General features: G+C 36.1%; 1 protein-coding gene across 6 annotated transcripts in view; it reads right to left on the bottom strand.

The window, feature by feature from the left end:
* The window catches only part of lrba (LPS responsive beige-like anchor protein), a 399,767-nt gene that overhangs the window by 102,232 nt on the left and 276,139 nt on the right, over nucleotides 1-21,396 (bottom strand). For all 6 annotated transcript variants that reach the window (XM_056459670.1, XM_056459679.1, XM_056459695.1 and 3 more), the window contains exons 40-43: nucleotides 18,719-18,836; nucleotides 17,312-17,414; nucleotides 15,027-15,142; nucleotides 12,797-12,909 (exon numbers count right to left, since the gene is read on the bottom strand). In XM_056459670.1, the coding sequence (XP_056315645.1) occupies nucleotides 12,797-12,909; nucleotides 15,027-15,142; nucleotides 17,312-17,414; nucleotides 18,719-18,836 (450 nt within the window). The remainder of the gene's footprint in view (nucleotides 1-12,796; nucleotides 12,910-15,026; nucleotides 15,143-17,311; nucleotides 17,415-18,718; nucleotides 18,837-21,396) is intronic.

The raw sequence follows: 21,396 nt of genomic DNA, 5'->3' as shown, positions 1-21,396 counted from the left end.
TTTAATTAGACTGCAAATCTGAACAGACTGCCAGTAGCTATCAGTATGCCGACTTCACCGTGCTGCTAAAAATTCAGAGATTCTGAGAGAGGGAATTTGTGAATTGCAACTGATAGCTTTGTTTATTTGCACACAATTATGAAAGGAACTGCACAAATCAGGCATATGCACAAACCTGTCCAAAAAAATTCACGACCTGCATACGCTGCTGTGATCTAGCACATGAAGTGGTTCTTTAAATGCCAAAAGTGCGCTTGACTAAACATGAATGTTTGCCTGGTTACAACACTTCTCCATAATTTGTGACGAAATACTGCTGCCGTGCCATGATGAAAATGTATGTAATCAATTGCTTTCGGCTTTCACATGTTGTAGTAGTGCATGGATAACTGCGGCAGGCAAACATTACAATATATGGGGGGAAATAAAATATTGAATAAAAATATGTAACCATTTTTTTATTTAAATACATCATGCAAAAGTAATATAATGCAGCAAATAAGTAAAATTTAATGACTAGAATATTCAAAAGCAATACAGGGACCTTTTCTGAAATCCTCAATAAAATAATTCTGTGCTTAAATGAATCAATGAAACGTCAGGATAAGGAAGTTTAGACCTATTTTGTATGATTCTTAAAAAATATTTAGTTCATCCAAAATTAAAAGTTCTGTAATTAATTATACACCATCATGTCATTCCAAACCCCTGAGACCTTCATTCATCTTCAGAACACAAATGAAGATACTTTGAATGGAATCTGAGAGCTCCGAAATACTCCATAGCCAGCAATGGCTCCGATTCATTCAAATTCCAGAAAGGTACCAAGAACCATTGTTGAAACACTCCATATTATTATAATATTATGAACTTATTAGAATGCTTTTGTGCACACATAAACGAGAAATAATGATTTTATTAAACAGTTTCCTCTCCTCAGTGTGAGTACCGGACAAGCATGCACAGATGTTTACTCCAGATGCCTGCGCACATTAACTTCCTCTCTTTAAAACGAATCACAAACACATCGGAGGTAATACGTCAGTAGCACACATCATAGGGCTCTCATGAATGCGTGCCCTATACTGACATTGAGGAGGAGAAACTGTTGAATAAAGTAGTTATTTTTTGTTTTACTGTAAGTGTGGACTAATCTGTTAAACTCTTTGTTTATATATTTAAGGTGTACTCAGACTAGGTACAGTTGCCCTTAATCATGCCGAAGCTCAATTGTCCCCACTCCCTGTAGACCTGCACTCAAACTGTACCTTTACCTTCCGAACCTGAGCACGCTTACGTCATCGATGCTGCGACTGTTCAGTTTAACAGTAAGAGAAGCCCTCTCGCTCAGCACAGTGAACATTGCTTTAGTTATATCGTTTTGTATTATTTTAGGTCGCTTGGGATGCAGTGACACACAGTCAAATATTTTGCTGAACGGATCCACAAATTTTGACGGTCATAAATTATCATTAAAAGTCATCATGCTGCACGTATTAGGAGGTTTTCAGAAGGTGCAGCTGATGTGCAGCGAGGGGTTTGCATCCTACTACAGTTTGCGTTCATTGAAAAATAAAAATTATTAATAAATACATATGAAACAATCCCTTAAAAGTGACTTTGTGTCTTCAGTTTCGGGCTCAGGTGCACTTTACACTCACACTACAAGCATACCGTGCCAAAGCCTAACAGAACTGCGCTTTGGCAAATTTTTTACAACCCGGCCAGGGCTGGCCAACTGAATCATGCCTGGGCCTGATCCGGAGCACTCACATTTGTCAAACTAACCAGGAAACGTGCCCAGGTACGGTTCAGATAGCATAGTGTGAGTGCACCCTTAAATGAATCCCTTAATACTATGCACTTTTTAAACAGATACAAGTACCTTTATATAATTCTATTACCTAGTACCTATTATATCCTAGTACCTATTATAAATCATGCAAGTACCTATAAAAAATTCCTGTAAACACATCTATACTACTGACTCTAACCCTAGCCATACCATTAAACCTGTCCTTTATCTTAATGATATCCCACATAAATGGCAACAAAAGTGTTTTGTATTACCACATAAACATGACAAGTGTGTTGTGTCTGATCTTTTATTGATGTAAGTGATAGTAGGAAAGACATCTAATATTTGCATAAGGATACAAGACGGTCTACAAACCAAAGCATGCATTAGAAAAAGGTGTGCATGTGTATCTAAAGTGTAAAAGCTTTGACGCAAGGCAAATCAATATGAATTTGACTATGTGAGACTATTGTGAGTGTAAAAATGGGTCAATATATTTTTGCCATTTATTCTTGATTCTGCATTACACTAGGACGTACATCACAATTAGGCATGGGCCTAAAAAAAATCCCCATTGAACACAATTTATTAAATTTTAAAAGGCATTTATAATACTTTGGAAAAATAAACATGTCAGGTTAAATAGTTAAAATAAATCATTGACTTCTGCTCTCTTAATTTCAAAAACAACACATAAAAATAGATTATAAAAACCTTACATATACATTGGGAATGGTATAAGACAACATTTGCAGGATTAAAACCTTGACTTTTTCAAAAATGTGGTAAACCTTGAAACGGGTTACTGTCCCATGCCTAATTACAATGCATAAGGAAAAGCTGTGTCTCTAATGGAAAAAAAAAATCAATGCCAAAAGTATGTCGAATTTTAACAGCCAAATTTGAACCACTGAATTTATGGAAGCAAATGTTTTTAACTGAAATAAAATGAACCTAAAATTGCCTTTTGACTGAATATTTTGGAGGTGAAATCAGGAAGTTAAACATGAAGTATTAAATTTAAGTATAAAATTGTGTTTTGAATCGAAATATTCACAGCTTAAATAAACAGCTGCGTTAAATTTCAGGACCTAAAATTACAAAACCCGCCAATTCAAGTCATTAAAATGCAAGCAGTATTTCTCAGGAATTTGCAGACAATTTTGCGATTAATATACCTTATTTACCATATTAGGTAGCCTACTACGCAAGGTGTGCAATCTGACACAATGACACAAATCATACAAATAAAGTTTCTTTTTTTTGGTCCCTTGTCAAGACAAGACCTAAAACAGATCTAAAACGTTAGGGATTACGCAAAAAACGCATCATAGGTAGGGTAGCATTTTCTCTAGTTAACTCTAGGGAAAGAGTTAAACAAAAAAAATTATTGATTTGACATAATACCAGCCATACTGTACATTTAAAGCACAAATAATGCCCTTCAATTCGGTCACGTCCAGCGGCCATCATCCTTGAACCAATCTCCATCATTGTAAGCTGCTTGCTTTTCTGTTTGTTCCATTGCTTCGATTGTTAGATGTTTCCCGCTTTCTTTTGCAGTCTGAAGCACGTCAAATGCACAAAATGGCCACAGGATGTCTAATCCAATCTTTGCATTGACTTTACATGTAAATCACTCGCGCTTCATCTGCGTCTGCTTACTGCACAGGCTGCAAAACAATTCCCCCGCTCACCCACCCTTCTATAATTGAAATAAATATATTTTGATTATATGGTTTGGAATTGGATGTTTTATGAGATTATTTACATTTTTTGTGGTTATTTTGCATTTAAGAATTTTGCAGGATCGCAAAAATTTGCGACTTTTTGTTGATTTTGCATTGGATTCAGTGATCGCAGAATAGCGAAAAACTAGGGGGTCTGCTTATGTTGTGAACATTGTTGTTGCTTTTGTAATTTACTGTATAATTAAATTACTGTAATGTAATTTCACAGCCGTTTCCTAATTTTTTTACCTTTAAACATTAATTCATAGGTTTCTGCCATGTCCTTATGTTTTATCTAGTTTCCTGTATCCTGTTACAGAATTATATAAAATCTTTTGAACTCGGCAAAGCAAGTTCCCTAACATAACATAGTCTAGAAAATGACAACCAACTACAGCACATCAATAAGAATAAATACAGTTGATTCACTCCCAACTTGACCTGTGTCTTTGCAGCTATTTCAACTGTGATCCTATAACGATGATGCTAATGCATTGAGATATGTACTACATTGTGAATCACATTGTGAAGATAAAAGGTTAAAAGATACAACAACAACAATGCATCACTAATCAAAGCATGAATTTCTGAGGCACTGATGAAAACCAATAAGCAAAAAAAAGCGTTTAGAGAGCAGCTCACTCAGTTATGTCAGTTTCTGGCTGCAGTGATAACTCTGGCTGAACCAGATGTCACGAAGAGGTTAGAGTTTATGATAAGAAAGCCAGCGGGGTCATAACGATGAGACAAAAGGAACATAAATTCATGAAGCGCATTCCTTTGCCCGCAGGAAAGACGGTGCGTTTGACACTGTGTCTAGGGCAATTTCACCTCGCTGTGTAAAAGGTCCCACATGACCTGCTTCTATCAAAGCAGCGCTGGGAAGTGGCATTCGCAGACGACAAGACAGAGCAGGAGGGGTTAAGGACAAAAAGAGCTTACACAAGGTTCAGATGGCCTTCACGGGCGAGACGGTGTTGTCACGCTCCACTGGTCATACACTGATATTGCCTGTGTCAACAGCATGAATAAAGCAGTTGCAATAAAGATTGTTGAGATTTGCTGTTGTTGGCTGTGGAGGCAGGGAAGGAGGGCTAGCAGATGAGAGGGCTGCTCTCGCTCGGCCTTCGTGTCTCCCTAAGGCTTGAAGGCTTGACTGAACATAAAGGCGAAGCTGTCAAAACTCAAGAGAGAGTTTGAGCGAGGGAGGGAAGAAAAGAGAGAGAAACAAAGGCGAGGGTGATGTAGGATAGTGTATAGGACTGTTGTCTTTTAACCTAGTGGGCGGAAGCTATTGCAAAGAAACAGCACAGGGGAAGAACAAATTAAAAAATAAATAAAGAGACATGCTGCAAGCTGTGTACTGGCTACAGCCATGCCTCTGCGTCTGTGTGTATTTGTTTGTCCCAGCATATACTGGTTGAAAGTCTGCCATACAAAAAGCTTAAAATAACTTATGGTAACTGTTGAGTAAATAAAAGTACCTAAAATAATTAAATATATTTATTATGTATGTACATTTATAGAATCTAGACAAAAATGCAATTATCTGCAATTTATAGTTGAAGGCAAAATGATTAGCTCTCCAGTGAAAGTGTAGTTCTTTTTTAAATATAGTTATGTTTAACAGAGCAAGGACATTTTCCTGAGTAATTCCTATAAATCTTTTCTTCTGGATAAAGTGTTATTTCTTTTACTTTGGCTGTAACTGTAAGGCTGTAAGGAGTTTTTATATTTAAAAAAAATTATTATTATTATTATTTTATTTTTTTATTGGCTGCTGTCCAATGACTTGCCTAATTAACCTAACTTGCACGGCTACCAAACTGATATAAAAACTCAGCTAAAATCAATGCACTAATATGCAAAATTGTCAGGGCTTGACATTAACACCCATTAACCCGCCAAATGCGGGTAGATTTCAGCTGTGGCAGGTTAGATAGACACCCCCACTAGACAATTATGGCTGGTTGAAAATAATTTTCAAATTGTAGTTTTCTTAAAAGCAGGGTTCGACAATAAGGATGGCCTAATATGCGTGCAAATGCGATCTTAGAATCGAGAAGAAGCACAAAAAATAATTGTATTCGCACAAGCAAAAGAAAGCAGGTAAATACTGAATGAGAGGATGATCACTCACGCTAACAGCTGATGTGATGCACGCTTCCGTTTCCTTGCGTTAAGCAACCATGCCTAGATACGCAACTGGTGTGATTGGTTCTCTTTCAAACAGACTTAACAAAAAGCACCCACAGCCTTGCTGCTCTCAAAAGCTCCAAATTTGTCTTTTTGTAACCAGCACTGCTTGCTTTCGCTTTAACCATTGTCTGAACAGTTTATTAATAGGCCTAACGTTAACCATGTGTGCGTGTGATCATCCTTTCATTATCATACATGGTACTGTATGTTTTTTTACCTGTTTTCTTTTGCTTACAGTTATTTTTCCTAAAGTGGTTTATTAATAATTTTTTACAGTAACATTGCTTTAATGGGAGATTAACTCCCCATTTATGTGTAGTGAACTGGTGATCTGGGACATTTAGCCTGGACAGACTACTGTGCATATTTTAGATACATGAGAATAGTTATTTTTTGAATGTCAATTTTTTTTTTAAAGAAATGTTTTGTTATAAGTTTTGTAAAAGTATAGTATACAGCTATATTTTGCTTGTTTTAACACATTTAAAATTTGTGGCTAAGAAATTATTATTTATTTATGTTTGGTGTGGTCAGAGATAAATTTGGTAAATCCTTAATTTTGAGCTCTGAAAAGTCATGTGAAATAAAAACTAATTGTAATACGACAATGTGAAACCATAACCCATTTGCTCATGTGCATTGAGCAAGCTCATACACGACACACAGAGAGTAAAATGAATGAGGACTCATGTGGACATGTAATTTCAGCATGTCAAAGTCATATTTCTGCAAATACTGTAAAATATATTTTCCCAACAACAAAATTGTGGCTAGTGAAAATGCCAAGTGGCTAGTAATGTTAGGAAACTACTAGCCACGGTGGCTGGTAATCAAAAAAGTTAATGTCAAGCCCTGAATATTGTAATATGCTATATTGAATATAAGACCCTCCATATTCAATAAACATGTTAAACAAGCTGACCCCAAACAACTAGCACAGAAAATCCAACTGTGCTGTGACCTCATGTTACATAAAAACATAAAATATGGGGAAACCCCCCTGCTATATTTCATATTATGGCTAATTACTCCATACATGTAAATTAAATGTAGAGGTGGGTCATGTCCTAAATGTGCCCATACATCTGAAATAAAGCATTCACTAATTATTACTGGAATATCACTGACAATACAAAGAGAAAATACAAAGAGAATATCTATAGAAAGGTAGAGAAAGAAAGGTAGAAGTTACTATAGGAATAAATGAATCTTTGGTTCGTTACATAAAGGAGGAGGAAAATACACTAACCGGCGACTTTATTAGATACACCTTACTAGTATTTGGTTGGACCCCATTTTGCCTTCAGAACTGCCTTATTAGATTGAGATCTGGTGACTGTGGAGGCCATTTAAGTACAGTGATGATTCGCGCTTTATGACATTGTGTGTTATCCTGCTAGAGGTAGCCATCAGAAGCTGGGTACACTGTGGTCATTAAGGGATGGATATGGTCAGCAACAACACTCAGGTAGGCTTGGGCGTAGACATGATGCTGAATTGGTCCAAACGGTACACCACCACCAGCAGCCTGATACAAGGCAGGATAGATCGATGCTTTCATGTTGTTGATGGCAAATTCTGACCTAGCATCCGAATGTCGCAGCAGAAATCGAGATTCATCAGACCAGGGAATGTTTATCCAATCTTCTATTGTCAAATTTTGGTGAGCCTGTGTGAATTATAGCCTCAGTTTCCTGCACTTAGCTGACAGGGGTGGCACCCAGTGTGGTCCTCTGCTGTTGTCTGCCATTCACCTCAAGGTTTGACGTGTTGTGCATTCAGAAGAGCTCTTCTGCATACCTCGGTTGTAACAAGTGGTTATTTTAGTTACTGTTGCCTTTCTATCAACTTGAACCAGTATGGCCATTCTCCCCTGACATCAAGGCATTTGCGCCCACAGAGCTGCCGCTCACTGGATATTTTCTCTTTTTTAAACCATTCTCTGTAAAGCCTAGAGATGAATGTGCGTGAAAATCCCAGTAGATCAGCAGTTTCTGAAATACTCAGACCAGCCCATCTGGCACCAACAACCATGCCACGTTTAAAGTCACTTAAATCCCCTTTTTTCCCCATTCTGATGCTCGGTTTGAACTGCAGCAGATTGTCTTGACCATGTCAACATGCCTAAATGCGTTGAGTTGCTGCCAGATGATTGGCTGATTAGAAATTTGCGTTAACGAGCAGTTGGACAGGTGTACCTAATAAAGTGGCCGGTGAGTGTAACATACGCATTTAAAAAAGAGAGAAAAGAGAGAACATGTTAATGCCCGTCTGAAAAAAGAGCTTGTAGTGATTGTTTTAAAGCCTTAAAGCATCTATAACAATTGTAAAGAATAAAGCTGACTACTTCGAGTACTTCGCCTTTTGTGGGTTATTTGTAGAACGTAACTCCTGCGATTAACGAAGGACCACTGATAATCATATTATTTAAGCTATCATAGCACCTAAATATACAGTAAAAACATTTTCTGCACTTAAAAATGATAATATTTACAGTATTTATAAAACATACTGTAGCACCCAAAAGAAGCATGGTGGTTCTGTTGTGAGTCTTTTCTTTGCTAAAGGCAATGCAGAAGATACAGATAGCATCATGCATATAAATCTCCACTGGAGAGCAATATGCGAGCGATGATCTCAGTATGTGGACAGTAAGGGTGACTTCTGAAGCCTCATGCTTCTTTCTGTGCACAAATTCATCTTCCATTATCTCTTGGTCCTTTGTTTTCCTGCCTCTTAGAACTGATTTATTCTGCCATTTTGGGTCAGAGTGGACACTCATTCGATCATCGGAGCTCTAAAAGTAATCCTCTGTCCTCCCTCCATTGGCCACCATTACAAGAAATTGATGGTCATTTTTGAGGCTGTGACTTGCAAGCTTTCACAAGCACTTTAAAAGTGGAGTTTGAGGGTGTAGGCGTTTTTAAAACACAACTTTTTTGTCCTGAAACTCAATTACCCAAATGGTGCAATGCGAGTAAAGAGCATTCTTTTGGAGGAGTGCCCCCCAGCTCCTTGACATGAAATATTTAACAGGTCTAGACTGAGAAATAGCCCATCAAGACGCTGGTTTTGAGATACAAACAGAAGTGAGCTGCACTTAAATAAAATGGAAATAATGATCACCAGGACAGAACAGATCGAACTGAAGACCTGAACTAGCATGTTCGTCCTTCTGACTAATTCTGGTTAATCACTGTCAAATCAGTAACAGCAGGGGTAACCTCACTACACGGCGATCGATTGCAATTAACAAGCAAGGTATCAGGACCATAGAACAATCAACCTGGACAACAACCTTAATGCACTAGTCTGAATTGTTTGAGTCTGAAACCTGATTTAGGAGAACTCTGGCCATGATAACACAGCTGTAATATGGATGACAGCGATTACATTTATATGGACATCAGCATGATCCCGTTTTACATGTTATAGCCCATAGTTTGATTATCGTCATTGAGTCACCACGCTATCCATGATTCCTCCAGAGTTTTGTGTAATTTCGGGTCTTTCATTTTTTAATTTGTCGACTTTAACTGCAGTTTGGCACTTTCCCTTTTATTCAGGAGCATTTCACGTATGCCCGTCCTTGACAAACTGAGGTATTGGATGCGCGTATAAAGTAAGGACTGGTGGAGGAGTATTGTTTTAATGAAATTTGATACTGCACACTGAATGGAAAGAAAAAAAACCTTGGAATTTTGCGAGGCAGGTGTCTGTGGTCCTTTACTGAATCGGTAGGCATAGAGAATAGTGTCAAACCACCGTGTATGGAATATCCTGTTACACAATGCAGCGAAAATCCTACACGATGGTAATTGTTTGATTGCGGTGTTTACATGTCTGTACTGCACTTCAACAATGCGACCAAAATAGGCATGCTCCACATGTCTTAATGCAATTTCCGTTCAGTTGATTATGACTTTAGTCGGATTAAGGTAATTAAAAATAAATATATTTTTTTTTTTAAATCGCTGTTTACATGGTAGACTCTTAATCAGAGTATTGTCTTCATCGTATTAAATTCAGATTATTGGTGTCTATGTAAACATACTCACTATGATATTTAACATTGATGCGGTATACAAAACACAGCTAAAATCAAAGCACCGATATGAAATATTGTACTTTGCAATACTACAATATAAAACCTTCCATATATAACAAACATGAATGTGGAGTCTAACTGTGCAGTCACCTTGCATTGGCTCATGCCTGTTTCCATCTGGACCAAAAAGCTGCCCCTAAAAACACCAAATAGATGGCAGACGACTGAAATGTGCATTCTGCACCTGCATGGGAGGTTGGTCACTTCACTACATCACATTTGCACTCAGATTCATTGCTGAATAACCAGCCAGAGCACTCTCTCCAGCCGAAGACTGATGCCAATTTTTCATGCTGAATCGACCCAATGAGCTCTGACGTTCACCCGACGAGGAGAGGCGAAGTGCGGAACACACCAAACCAACCAGTTAAATTAAGGATGATCAGCACCCAACTGTTGGCTTGATGCGTCCCAGCCCTAAAAGTCAGAGTGCAGACGTTCTTGTGTACTTTCAATTTAAAGATTGCAAAATGCCAAGCATCCCAGTTGTTATCATTATTGATAACACCAAATAAGCACATCAGAATGATTTCAGGAGGATTGTGCAATACTGAAGACTAAAGTAATGGCTGCTGACAAGTCAGCTTTGCCATAACATGAATAAATGTTTATTTTTAAAACGTTGCACTAATATTTCACAGTTATCTTATCTTTTTTTTTTGTAATGTATAAGCAATTATCATATTGACAGTTAATAAGCTCACCCTGCTCTACAGCATAATAATTAGCCAGGTTTCCAATCCAACCATCCAACAATTTTTTTCACAGTTCACATAAAACAATTCTCAAATACAAATAAGGTGTTTTTCCATCAAGTTGTTGGAGTGGCTGAATGTAGTATTGGTAACTTAGTAACCAGCAATAAAAAAAGCATAATAGAGTCATGTATCTGTGTAACATTGGCTACGTCAGAGTTTATTCTGCAAATTTGTTTCCATTTCCTTTTATTTACATGACTCTTTTTTTAAGACTAAAACCACCTCAAATAAGTGCAAAACTTTATTATGAAATAAGGGATTTTTATTAGAATTATTTAGCACTTCTCATCCATGTGTTACTTCAAAATGAGTATTAATACAGTGTGATGGAAACCAGAAAGAGTACTGAAAAATCATACTTAAGTAAAAGTACCATTACTTGCCTACAATAAAATGTAGTGCAAGTACTGTAGAGTAAAAGTATCATTTGTAAATATTACTCAAAATATGTGTAAAAAGTAGCCTTTTCAAAAGAACTTAAGAGCAGTGAGTAGTGAACATTACGCTATAAAAAGCTGATTCATTTACATGTAATTTGTGGATGTGTGTAAACGTAACATTCTGTAGTGCAATATAATTTAGTTATCACACAATGTAGGCACACAACATCATAACACGATAATAATAGGTTAGATTTAGGTTGTGATGTCAGGTGACCAAATTTCAATGTCAGCGTCTAGGGGCAATCTTATTTTGATGTTCAATAACAACGTCAAATGATATTGATATTTGGTTGATTTTAGGTTGTGTTGAAAAGTGACCAAAATCCAACGTCGAGCCAACATCTTAAATCAATGTTACATTGATGTCAAATACTGACATTTATTCATCAGGTATGGCAACTAAAATCCAACATCTGATAGACATCATAGTGGTAACGTCCACACAACATCAAGCTGTAACATCATTAGATGTTGATATTTGGTTGATTTTAGGTTGGACGTTGGACATTGACATCGGCCTGATGTTAAATTTTGATGTCAACTCGACTTTCATTTCCAAACATGCAACGTCTCCACGACGTTGAGGTACAAAGTCAATCTGATGTCATGTTAATGTCCTGTGCCTGCTGGGTGTTTAAGGCCATTTCGGTCATAATGCAGTAAACATCCGTCATCTTCTCATCAGTGACATGCATCCAAAAGGTCTCTGGGTCAAAATGGGTAAAGATTTTGAACATCTTCTTGGACGCTTTTAATGCTTTAATCCAAACAGTTTGCTGCGACGCCCATGTCTTGAGGTTGTTCAATATGATGCGATTTACCTTCTATGTGTGATTTGATTGGACCGGAATCACAGGATTGATTTTTCTAACCCCCATAGACAAGAAAAAATAAGTAGTGACTGCAGGTTGAAGGAAAGTAGTCGAGTAAAAGTTCTGATACAGCACTAAAAATGTACTCAAAGTACACTTATTTAAAACTACTTGGTAAATAACAATTCCTGAGAGAAACTACTCAATTACAGTAGTTTGAGCGTTTGTAATTTGTTATTTTACACCACTGCTACTAATATGTTTTCAAGCTCTGTTTTTATAACACTTTACACTTCTTTAAATGTAAGAACAGTGCATGCAACTCATATTGCTAAATCAGCAAAAGGTTTTTTTTTATGTTATCTCCAAAAGATAAAAATCCTGCTGAACTGCCTTTGAATAGTGTGATACAATTTTAGATACCTATGTGTTGAAGGAGAGCCTGAGCGAGACAAAGGCAGGTCTGGTGTTCCCAGCAGTGAGTTGTGTCAGTCTGTCTGTGTGGTTTGCTCAAGTACTACTACGCTCATTAATTAGCTCCTTAGGGAGGCTGGCTGGCTAAAGGGAATGGGGGAGGAGGCGAGAGGCGGGATGCAGGGGCTTCTAAGGGCTTGATTGAGGGGGAGAAAAGTGGAGGACAGACATGGGCCCATTATCTGACTTGTCTGCGGTTGAGGGTGCCTGGCATGAGGTGACATGCACACGGCCGCAAGCGTTGTATTGCATGTACGGTCAGACTCTCTGCGATGAGTCTAGAGCAGTGATCATTCCCTTCGTCTCTAGACGGCTACATCTGTCTATCAGACTCAGACTCATCGTTAAAGCTGCCGGACGTTGATTTCACACTAATACCCCCATGTATTTGTGTGTTGGAAACTTCACTCCAGACATGTCCTTCAGTCTTTGAGAGTAGATGCGGAGGGTTTGTGTGTGTGGTCATGTGTTTACCTTGGACAGATCTCTGTAGTTGCTGGGCAGGGTGAGGTCGAGCTCTTCGCTGTCGTAGTTGGTGATTACCCAGGGGAACACAGGATACTGGTTCAGATCGTTAAATGTACGGCCTGGAACACAAGCAGAGTCAGGACTTCAAACACACATCTTATGTTGCCTTGGTATATTTTTGGCAATGGAAAAATACATTGCGCGGGTCAAAATTATTGATTTTCTTTTATGCCCAAAAAACATTAGAATATTTAATAAAGCTCAGTGACGATATTGTGTAAATATCCTACTCTAAATATATCAAAACGTATTAATGTGCACTGCTAAGATGTTTTCTCAGATGTTTTCTCTTTTTTTTTTGAACCCTCAGATTCCAGATTTTCAAATAGATGCCAAATAATCTCTTATTCTAACAAAGTAAATACCTATTAAAAGCTCATTAAAAGAGTCACTATTTTCACAAGTCCAGGGTTCATACACATTTTTACTACTAAAATCCCATGACTTTTCAATGACTTTTCCAAAACTTTCAGGTAAATATTCATGTTCTTTTTTCGTGTTTCATGAAATGTCTACATACACATGGTAAATAAGACAAAATGGACGTTCAAATTCATTACAGCATATCAAAAAATCTGTGACAATCCATGTAGATTATATTTATTTTTATATCTGTAAAATAGAAAGTCATTGTTGTCTGTGTGAAAATTTTAGAAATGTTGGCTTGTGTTTTCACAAGACTTATAAGATTAGCGCAAATTAGCCTTTATCACCCATAGTATCTTACCTCTGCAGTTAGATACTGTTTCTGGACACGACACTTAAAATGCATCTTGGACTACGGTGAATGCGAGTGAAAGAGAGGCGATTTTGATTTTTAAAGGTTTTGCTTTTGCAACTGAATTTTGGAAAGTTTACCTCATACAAAGAACGTCACGTTAAGGGACAGACAGCTCAATTTAATTTTATTTAAAATGTACCCTATTTTATTATCTCAAATATATTCAAGTACACAGATAATTGTTAAACAAATTTTCATAACTTTTCCAAAACATTTTTGAATTAATTTGTTTTTCCACAACTTTTCCAGTCCTGGAAAATGCCTTTTCAAAAATTCATGACTTTTCCAGGACCGTATGAACCCTGCAAGTCTTACTGTCACCATTACAACTTCATCATCACGTGCTTTAAAATTTTGTGATTTTTTTAATAGATAAAATTGGAAAAATTCAGATCTGTTTTAAAATTTCATGTTGATTTCATTGTCTTCCTTTCAGTGTTTCTATGTATCTGTTTGCTGTTTTTTTTTTTTCCGACCACAGGATTTGAAATCAGTCCTGACCACGTGGTTTTAGACTGGATCGGAATCAGATGTTACCTCCCGATTAGAACTTGAATATATATATATTCTGATTATTTTTTAACACATCTATAGTTAAGCGGTGACACAGGGTTAGACCTCTTACTTGACTTCACACAGAAACAGCAACACATGCGGCATGACATCACTTTGTTGCAGACACGCTACTGGTTAAATGCCGGCAAAGTAGAACACGGAAGCAGCTTGAAACGGAAATTGCAATTATGTCTGCGGTCTGGAGGTATTATAAAGTTGATGACGACAAAACTGCCAAAGCAAACTGTGAGATATGTAAACTTGGGATTGCCTGCCGGGTATTTTAAGTTGAGGTGCTATTTGTTTTTTTTATATCTATTAACTGTTGCACTGAAGTCCAAAATTAAAGAATTGATGTTGTTTATTACTTGATTGTTCAAGCTACCTCACAGAAGTGCTCTGTTTGTTAACAGAGTTGTTGAATGTTAAAATAAGGTGAATTGAATAAAAAATAAGGAACATCCTGGATTTGTTTCTTCACTCTTCTTTATTCTTTTTTTATGTATTATAGAAGTATCGGACCAGGTTTCGGTAGATACTCAAAATCAAATGACTCAGACTCAAGCACAAAAAAACCTGATCGGGACATTCCAAGTAGCATTACTGAAAGCAGAAGACAACGAATACTTTACATTTTTTTTTAAAAAGCCAAGACGTTTAGCTAGTCACGTATGCTCAAAAACTCTCCCTAACTTAGAAATAGCATATGTTCTTAGTTGTGTTATGCAGATGTGGTTTTATTAATTGATTAGTACATTCAACATATTGCTGTTTGGAGAACATAAGTTAGCATTCAGATAAGACAGCTTTGTTTTTTGTTGTTTTTTGTTTTTGTTTTACCAGAGATGGTGTTGAGGAACATGAGGTATTCAAAATTTGAGATTTCTCGTCTTTGCCAGCGCTGGGTCATGTTGGAGGCCTTGTAGAGCTGTTTTGGGCTGGCCAGAGAAATCCGTCTGTGAGGAAAAAGATAAATCGCATTAACAACTTCAAAGAGCAAGTAGAAATGTATGCATCTTTTAAAATATAACATGCAATTACAAATGTAAGAAATAAAACTAAAGCATTGAGTGTATTTCATAAGATGGGAAAAAAAAAAAAAAAAAAAAAACATGGAACAAGTAGTGGAAAACCATTACAAGATATTTCCACACAACCACAAACTGTAGCAAAGATAAGAATAATCTCATCTAACAAATGCTGAAGAGAATGTGGTGATCATTTAGGGAACTACTCAGTTATTTTGGTATCGCCTAAAACTGCAGCAGTTCTAGAATGATATCTATAAGGTACTTGGAGATGTATTTTGTATTGATATTTCCTTTTGAACCAACTGTGGAACTCTACAGTGCCTGAGAGCAGGGGGAAAGAAGAATTACTTATTTATTTCAAATATTGCTTTCTGCAGCACGAAAATGTATTACGTCTAACTGGCTCAGATTAGACCCACCTACGTATGAACAATGGATCAAAAATATTAGAGAAACTTATCAAATGGAAAGAATAACTTATTGCCTTAGGCTCCAAATGAATAAATTTCAAGCAAGAGGGAACCCAGTTCTAAGAATTATACATAACTAACTTTAAACATAAAACATAAATTTACAGCCACATTATATATATATATATATATATATATATATATATATATATATATATATATATATATATATATATATATATATATATATATATATATATATATATATATATATATATATATATATATATATATATATATATATATATAATGAGTATATGAGACATAAAAAATAAATAAATAAATTAAAAAAAGTTTTTAAAAAAAATCCTTGTACAAGTATCTTATCGCTTTGTAGATGTATTGCATCAATACAGAACAATTTACACCATTTAGCTGGATTGACAATCCCTAACACTGCCACAAAGCTTTCATTTTTGTGATGAATCCCAACCATTGCATTAAAAAAAAAACTGTGTATGAATCAGCACAAACTGCTTACTATACACAACATTTACAGTATATACATTCAATATAACAATTTGTATATACAAGACATTCACTTTTATAAAAACTTCAAATTCTGCAAAGCAAACACAGACAAATGCAGTGATACAAACTGCAAAATATCACAATCAGGCTTAAGAACAAGAACTAACATTTTAATAATTCTGAATATAGCCTACATTCCAAACAATGGCACACAATGGCCTCATGGGTTATGTGGGAACCTGTTAAATGAACATGCACAGCGCAAGCAAATATGTGGACACTAAAACAAATGACTCTCCATCCAATTAAAACAAAGCGAAATTAGAGAATTCATCACTGTCACCCAGCGTGATTACAGTCATTAGGCCTCTCTGAAGTTTCCACTGGCCTTTGCCCCTCCTAACACAGAGGCAACGCTGTGACAATGTTATAGAAATGCCACACAAATGTTAGCAGACGGGCAAGAGTAAAATCAAGGCAGGACAGGAAAGTATGTAAAGGTTCAATACTGGCAAATATCAAACACAAACCCCTGTGAGCAGAACAGTCACTCAGAGCTCAGTGTGGGATCAATATCCCTTATATTCTGTTACCCACATTCTTATTTTGTTTTATATCCCAGAACATTTACTTTTAATAAGACCACTTTTTAGAAGAATATTGTGATGGAATTTGATTGTCTAAATAATCTTTTCTTTGGCTGAGCTACAAAAGGCAGTGTGTGTGTTTCTGTGTGTGTTTCCTGTGTTCTCAGTCTGCCCTGCAGGCTCTGCACTCGCCTCTGTATTTATTTCTCAGTTGGAGAGATAAATAAATGATGTGAATTGTGTTTGTGTGAAGGTAATTAGGCAGTGTTACAGCAACCCCTCACACCATACACACATTAACACACACAAACAAGCAGTGTTAGGCCAGAAGCATGCTTTATGGGAATATGCAAGCGAATGCTTAGTGTTCAAACTGCAAGTGAAGGAATGAGTGATTATGAGTTCAAATCACAACTTCTAGAAGGTCCTTCACAAGTTGTGCAGGTGTTAAAGCTAAGAGTGGGAAAGGTAGCTGATGACTTTCTGCAGGTTTTACAGATTTCAGAAAGGAGAAAACTACTAATGTGAATAACTGTTGGATGGCGGAGATGGAACAGAGATAATACCTGGTCTGAGGAAGGCCGAAGTTGGTGCCGACTCCTACTCTGGGCAAACAGTGCACCACCTTTTTCACTGTGGCAGCATCTGGGAAGTTGAACATGACCGCCGCTGGGGGAAGGAAAAAACACACTTGTGTGAATATCTGTAAATATCTACAAACTTTTCATAATAATAATAATAATAATAATAATAATAATAATAATAATAATAATAATAATAATAATAATAATAATAAGAATAAGAATAATAAAACATTTTATTTATAGTGCCCTTTTTTAGACCCAAATCACTACAAGGCAAACAGTAAGATAGCAGAACAATAAAAAAAACGTAAAAACACCACACAAAGACAATAAAATATGAACAATAAAATTGAATGATTAAATTGACAAAATAATCAATCTAAGTTAAAAGCAACAGTAAAAAGGTGAGTCTTGAGAAGTTTCTTAAAATAGTCTACAGAAGCGGCATTCCCGATGCTGATGGGTGACCATTCCATAGCTTAGGTGCACTGTATGAAATAGCTCTACCACCCATTTGTCTTTAGATACCAACGTGGCTGATACAGCTTAAGTCCAGATGAAGAACGAAGACTGCAGGTTTATTTTACATTTTCAAAACAATACCATCTAAATTGAATAATTTTTTTACAAAAATGTTAAATCATTTAAAATATATATACATTTGAAGTCAGAATTCTTAGCCTCCCTGAATTCTTAGCCCCTCTGAATTATTAGCCCCGATGTTTGTTTTTTCCCCAGTTTCTGTTTAACGGAGAGAAGATTTTTTAAAAACATTTCTAAACATAAAAGTTTTAATAACTCATTTCTAATAACTGATTTTATCTTTGCCATGATGACAGTAAATAATATTTTACTAGATAATATTTAAGATACTGCTATACAGCTTAAATTGACATTTAAAAGCCTGGGTTAACTAGGCAGGTTAGTATAATTAGGCAAGTTATTGTATAACGATGGTTTGTTCTGTAGACTATAGAAAAAATATATAGCTTAAAAATGTAAAAAAAAAAAAAAAACTGCTTTTATTCTATCTGAAATAAAACAAAAAAGACTTTCACCAGAAGGAAAAATATTATCAGACATACTGTGAAAATTTCCTTGCTCTGTTAAACATAATTTGGGATATATTTAAAAAAGAAAAAAAAAATTCAAAGAGAGGCTAATAATTCTGACTTCAACTGTATATAATCATTAAAATAAAATGTTTACATTTATTTATTTATTTGTTTATTAATTTATTCATTCATTTATTTTATATCTTCACATTCTCACTTCTTTCCTTTTCTTCCTATTTTCTAGAACATTTCTAAACTATTTCTCAAATAGCTTAATTCTGACTCTTCATGACCCATTTAAAACTTTCCAGAACAGCAGCTGATCAGTGCTTACTCCTGTTGGCCATGAAGACCTCCAGCGCTGTGTTTTGGAGCAGATAGCGGCGAGAGAAAACTGCTCTGATCTCCGTGAATGGCCATTTTCCATGCAGACCCTCTGTGTAGGCCAATATCTGTACAAGAGACAAACAAACATGATTGATCAGAAAAAATGTAAAAAATAAATAAATAAATAACGGCAACGCGAGCAAGAAAGCAGCAGGGCAGAGGGAAGGTTTTAGTTCATTTATCACCCATAGCTCATGCCTTGGGTCGCAAAGCAGGATTAATGTGTATTATTGATCAGTCCTCATGAAAAAGAGATGCTTTAAGCGCTAAAATGAGGCCCATTCAGACACACACAGAAGAGGACCAGGAGGGCCACAGTTCACTAAAAGGTAATCAGTACCAAGAGAACTGGAAATCTATCAATATTTGCCCTTCAAGTCGGTGAGATGTGGTTTTAAAATGTGAAGCTACTAAACAATTGTGACAATTTTAAACACAAGAAATGCGAACAAAATCTGTTGTTCAGAAAGCGCAAGAAATACTAAATAAATTATATTGGAAAAATAAATGATGTTGTTAATTAATTTCATAATTTCTGTATCTAGTGTGGTTTAGAAAAGATGTTCCTCTACATTTATATAAATAGGATAAAAAAAAAAACATATTTAAAACATATAATTTGAAAAAAAAAGACATTGGAATTGGTCATTTATGTTAGAAAGGAGAGGAATACAGTAGGTTCAAGAAGAGAATCAAAGATATGTCAGATAATAAAGTCAAATATAGTGTAAAGCGAAAATAATAATGTAGATTTCATTGCAAAATAATTTCTAACTATAATTGTATTATGAATATTTTTTATGTAAATTATTTGTAAAAAAAAAATACAGATAAATGCTACTAAACACATGATAACACAGTTGATGTTTTTGTTTTCAAGAAAACTTGCATTTGAGATCTTTTTTGCTACTTTGTCATTGACAGATGCTCAGCAGTCAAAAACCTATGTTTTATCCTTGGACTTTAGTTATCGGTTTCATTTACTGTGTACTTTTTGTTTCCTCACATTTCCCAATTTGGCTGAATTACAGGATTAGTTATTAGGACAGAAAGAGAGGGCCAAACCTGATCTGAGGCACTCTGATTATTAGGGATAAACAGCTGATCTTCCCGTATCAAAGCTAATGCTTATACGCACTCATTAATGAAGAGAGAGAAAGGGAAGAGGATAGCAAAAGAGAGAAAGAGAGGGCAGCAGCTGTGCTGTGTGCTGAGAGCAATGTCACTGCTCCTGTCTGCTCTGCAGACTCACTTCAAAGTCTCTAGAGTTCAATTAAATGTGGATTAAGGCCGTTCCACCGCCCTGGTATCGCTGGTGTTTGCCACTGCAAACTCCCTGACAAGCGGCATGTGAGACGGCCTCGCACTCCTATTTATCTTCCTCATCTCCTCTCTGTCAGGCTGTTGGTATGGAAACCGCAGCATTAATGCCATGTCTGATGCGCTACCTAACCAAGGTATCATGGACAACTTTGAGCGTGGAGGAGTTTATTACAGCTCAGAGATCACGGACAGGCTTGTAAAGATGAAACCCTCTTCTTTCCCAAGTGTAATAAAGGAAGTTCATCTGAAGGATCTGTCTGTTTGTGTTGTGTATTAGCAGCTGCCGTTGCCTGGTAATCAAATTAACCCCATGTAAGCAGTGTTAATGCTGCGAGTCTCCCAACCTCCCACACACTACATGACAATATAACACACACTTCACTATCAGATCATTACCTGTCATTCAAAAATGAAGGAGTTAAAAAATATCAATGAAAATGTATACTAATGTATAACTTACTTGTAGGTAGTTGCAAAGCTTTTTGTAGAAGACCTCAAGTAGGTATCTTATTGCTGTTATAATGGTCATATGTTTCAAATAATATTAGTTTGTTCGTTTTATACAATTTGTTTCTTTTTTAAAGCAAGCAAGGACACATCAATTTAAGAAAAGTAACAGTAAAGACATTTATAATGTTACAAACTATTTCTACATCAAATGAATTCTCTAATTGTTCTTTTAAACATTAGTTTCATCACCAAATATTAAAATATTAAGCAGCTCATTTTAACATTGATAATAAAACAACCATTCTCTAAAGTTTAGAATGAATCAAAAACATCAACAACAAATAAGAAACTAGGTTGTACAAACAGGAAACTGTAAAAATGTAACTCTCTGCTTGCTTTTGCTTCAGCTTGATGGTGACCTGAAAGGAGCATCTGGAGCTGAACATCAGACCATAAAATCTTGCTGACTAAAAAGACGACCTTTAACCTGTGGTTCATTCTATCTCTATAGCAGAACTACTTTGGTAGTTCACACTTTATCTTGCTCCTGTCTACTTCAAACCCCAAGGAATAAAGGAATGATGCAGTGCCTTGGCTTGACGTGCTATAGATGGATATGACAATCTGTTGTGCGTCTAATATCTTACTTGCTCCTCACATGCCCTGTGGAGTGTATCTATAGGTTTTCAGGATTGATTTCTGAAAATCTGTTTCTTGAAGATGAAAATACACTGCCTTTGCACTATCAAATATATAGACTGGATTATGGAATGTATTAGCATAGTTTCAAAAGTCTTAAGCAACATCATAACAACTTCCCCATATTAACAGTTTCCTAAATAATGAATTGAT

This window comes from Danio aesculapii, chromosome 1 (assembly GCF_903798145.1).
Source record: "Danio aesculapii chromosome 1, fDanAes4.1, whole genome shotgun sequence".
NCBI lineage: Eukaryota > Metazoa > Chordata > Actinopteri > Cypriniformes > Danionidae > Danio > Danio aesculapii.
This window is presented reverse-complemented; position numbering and strand designations above follow the sequence as displayed.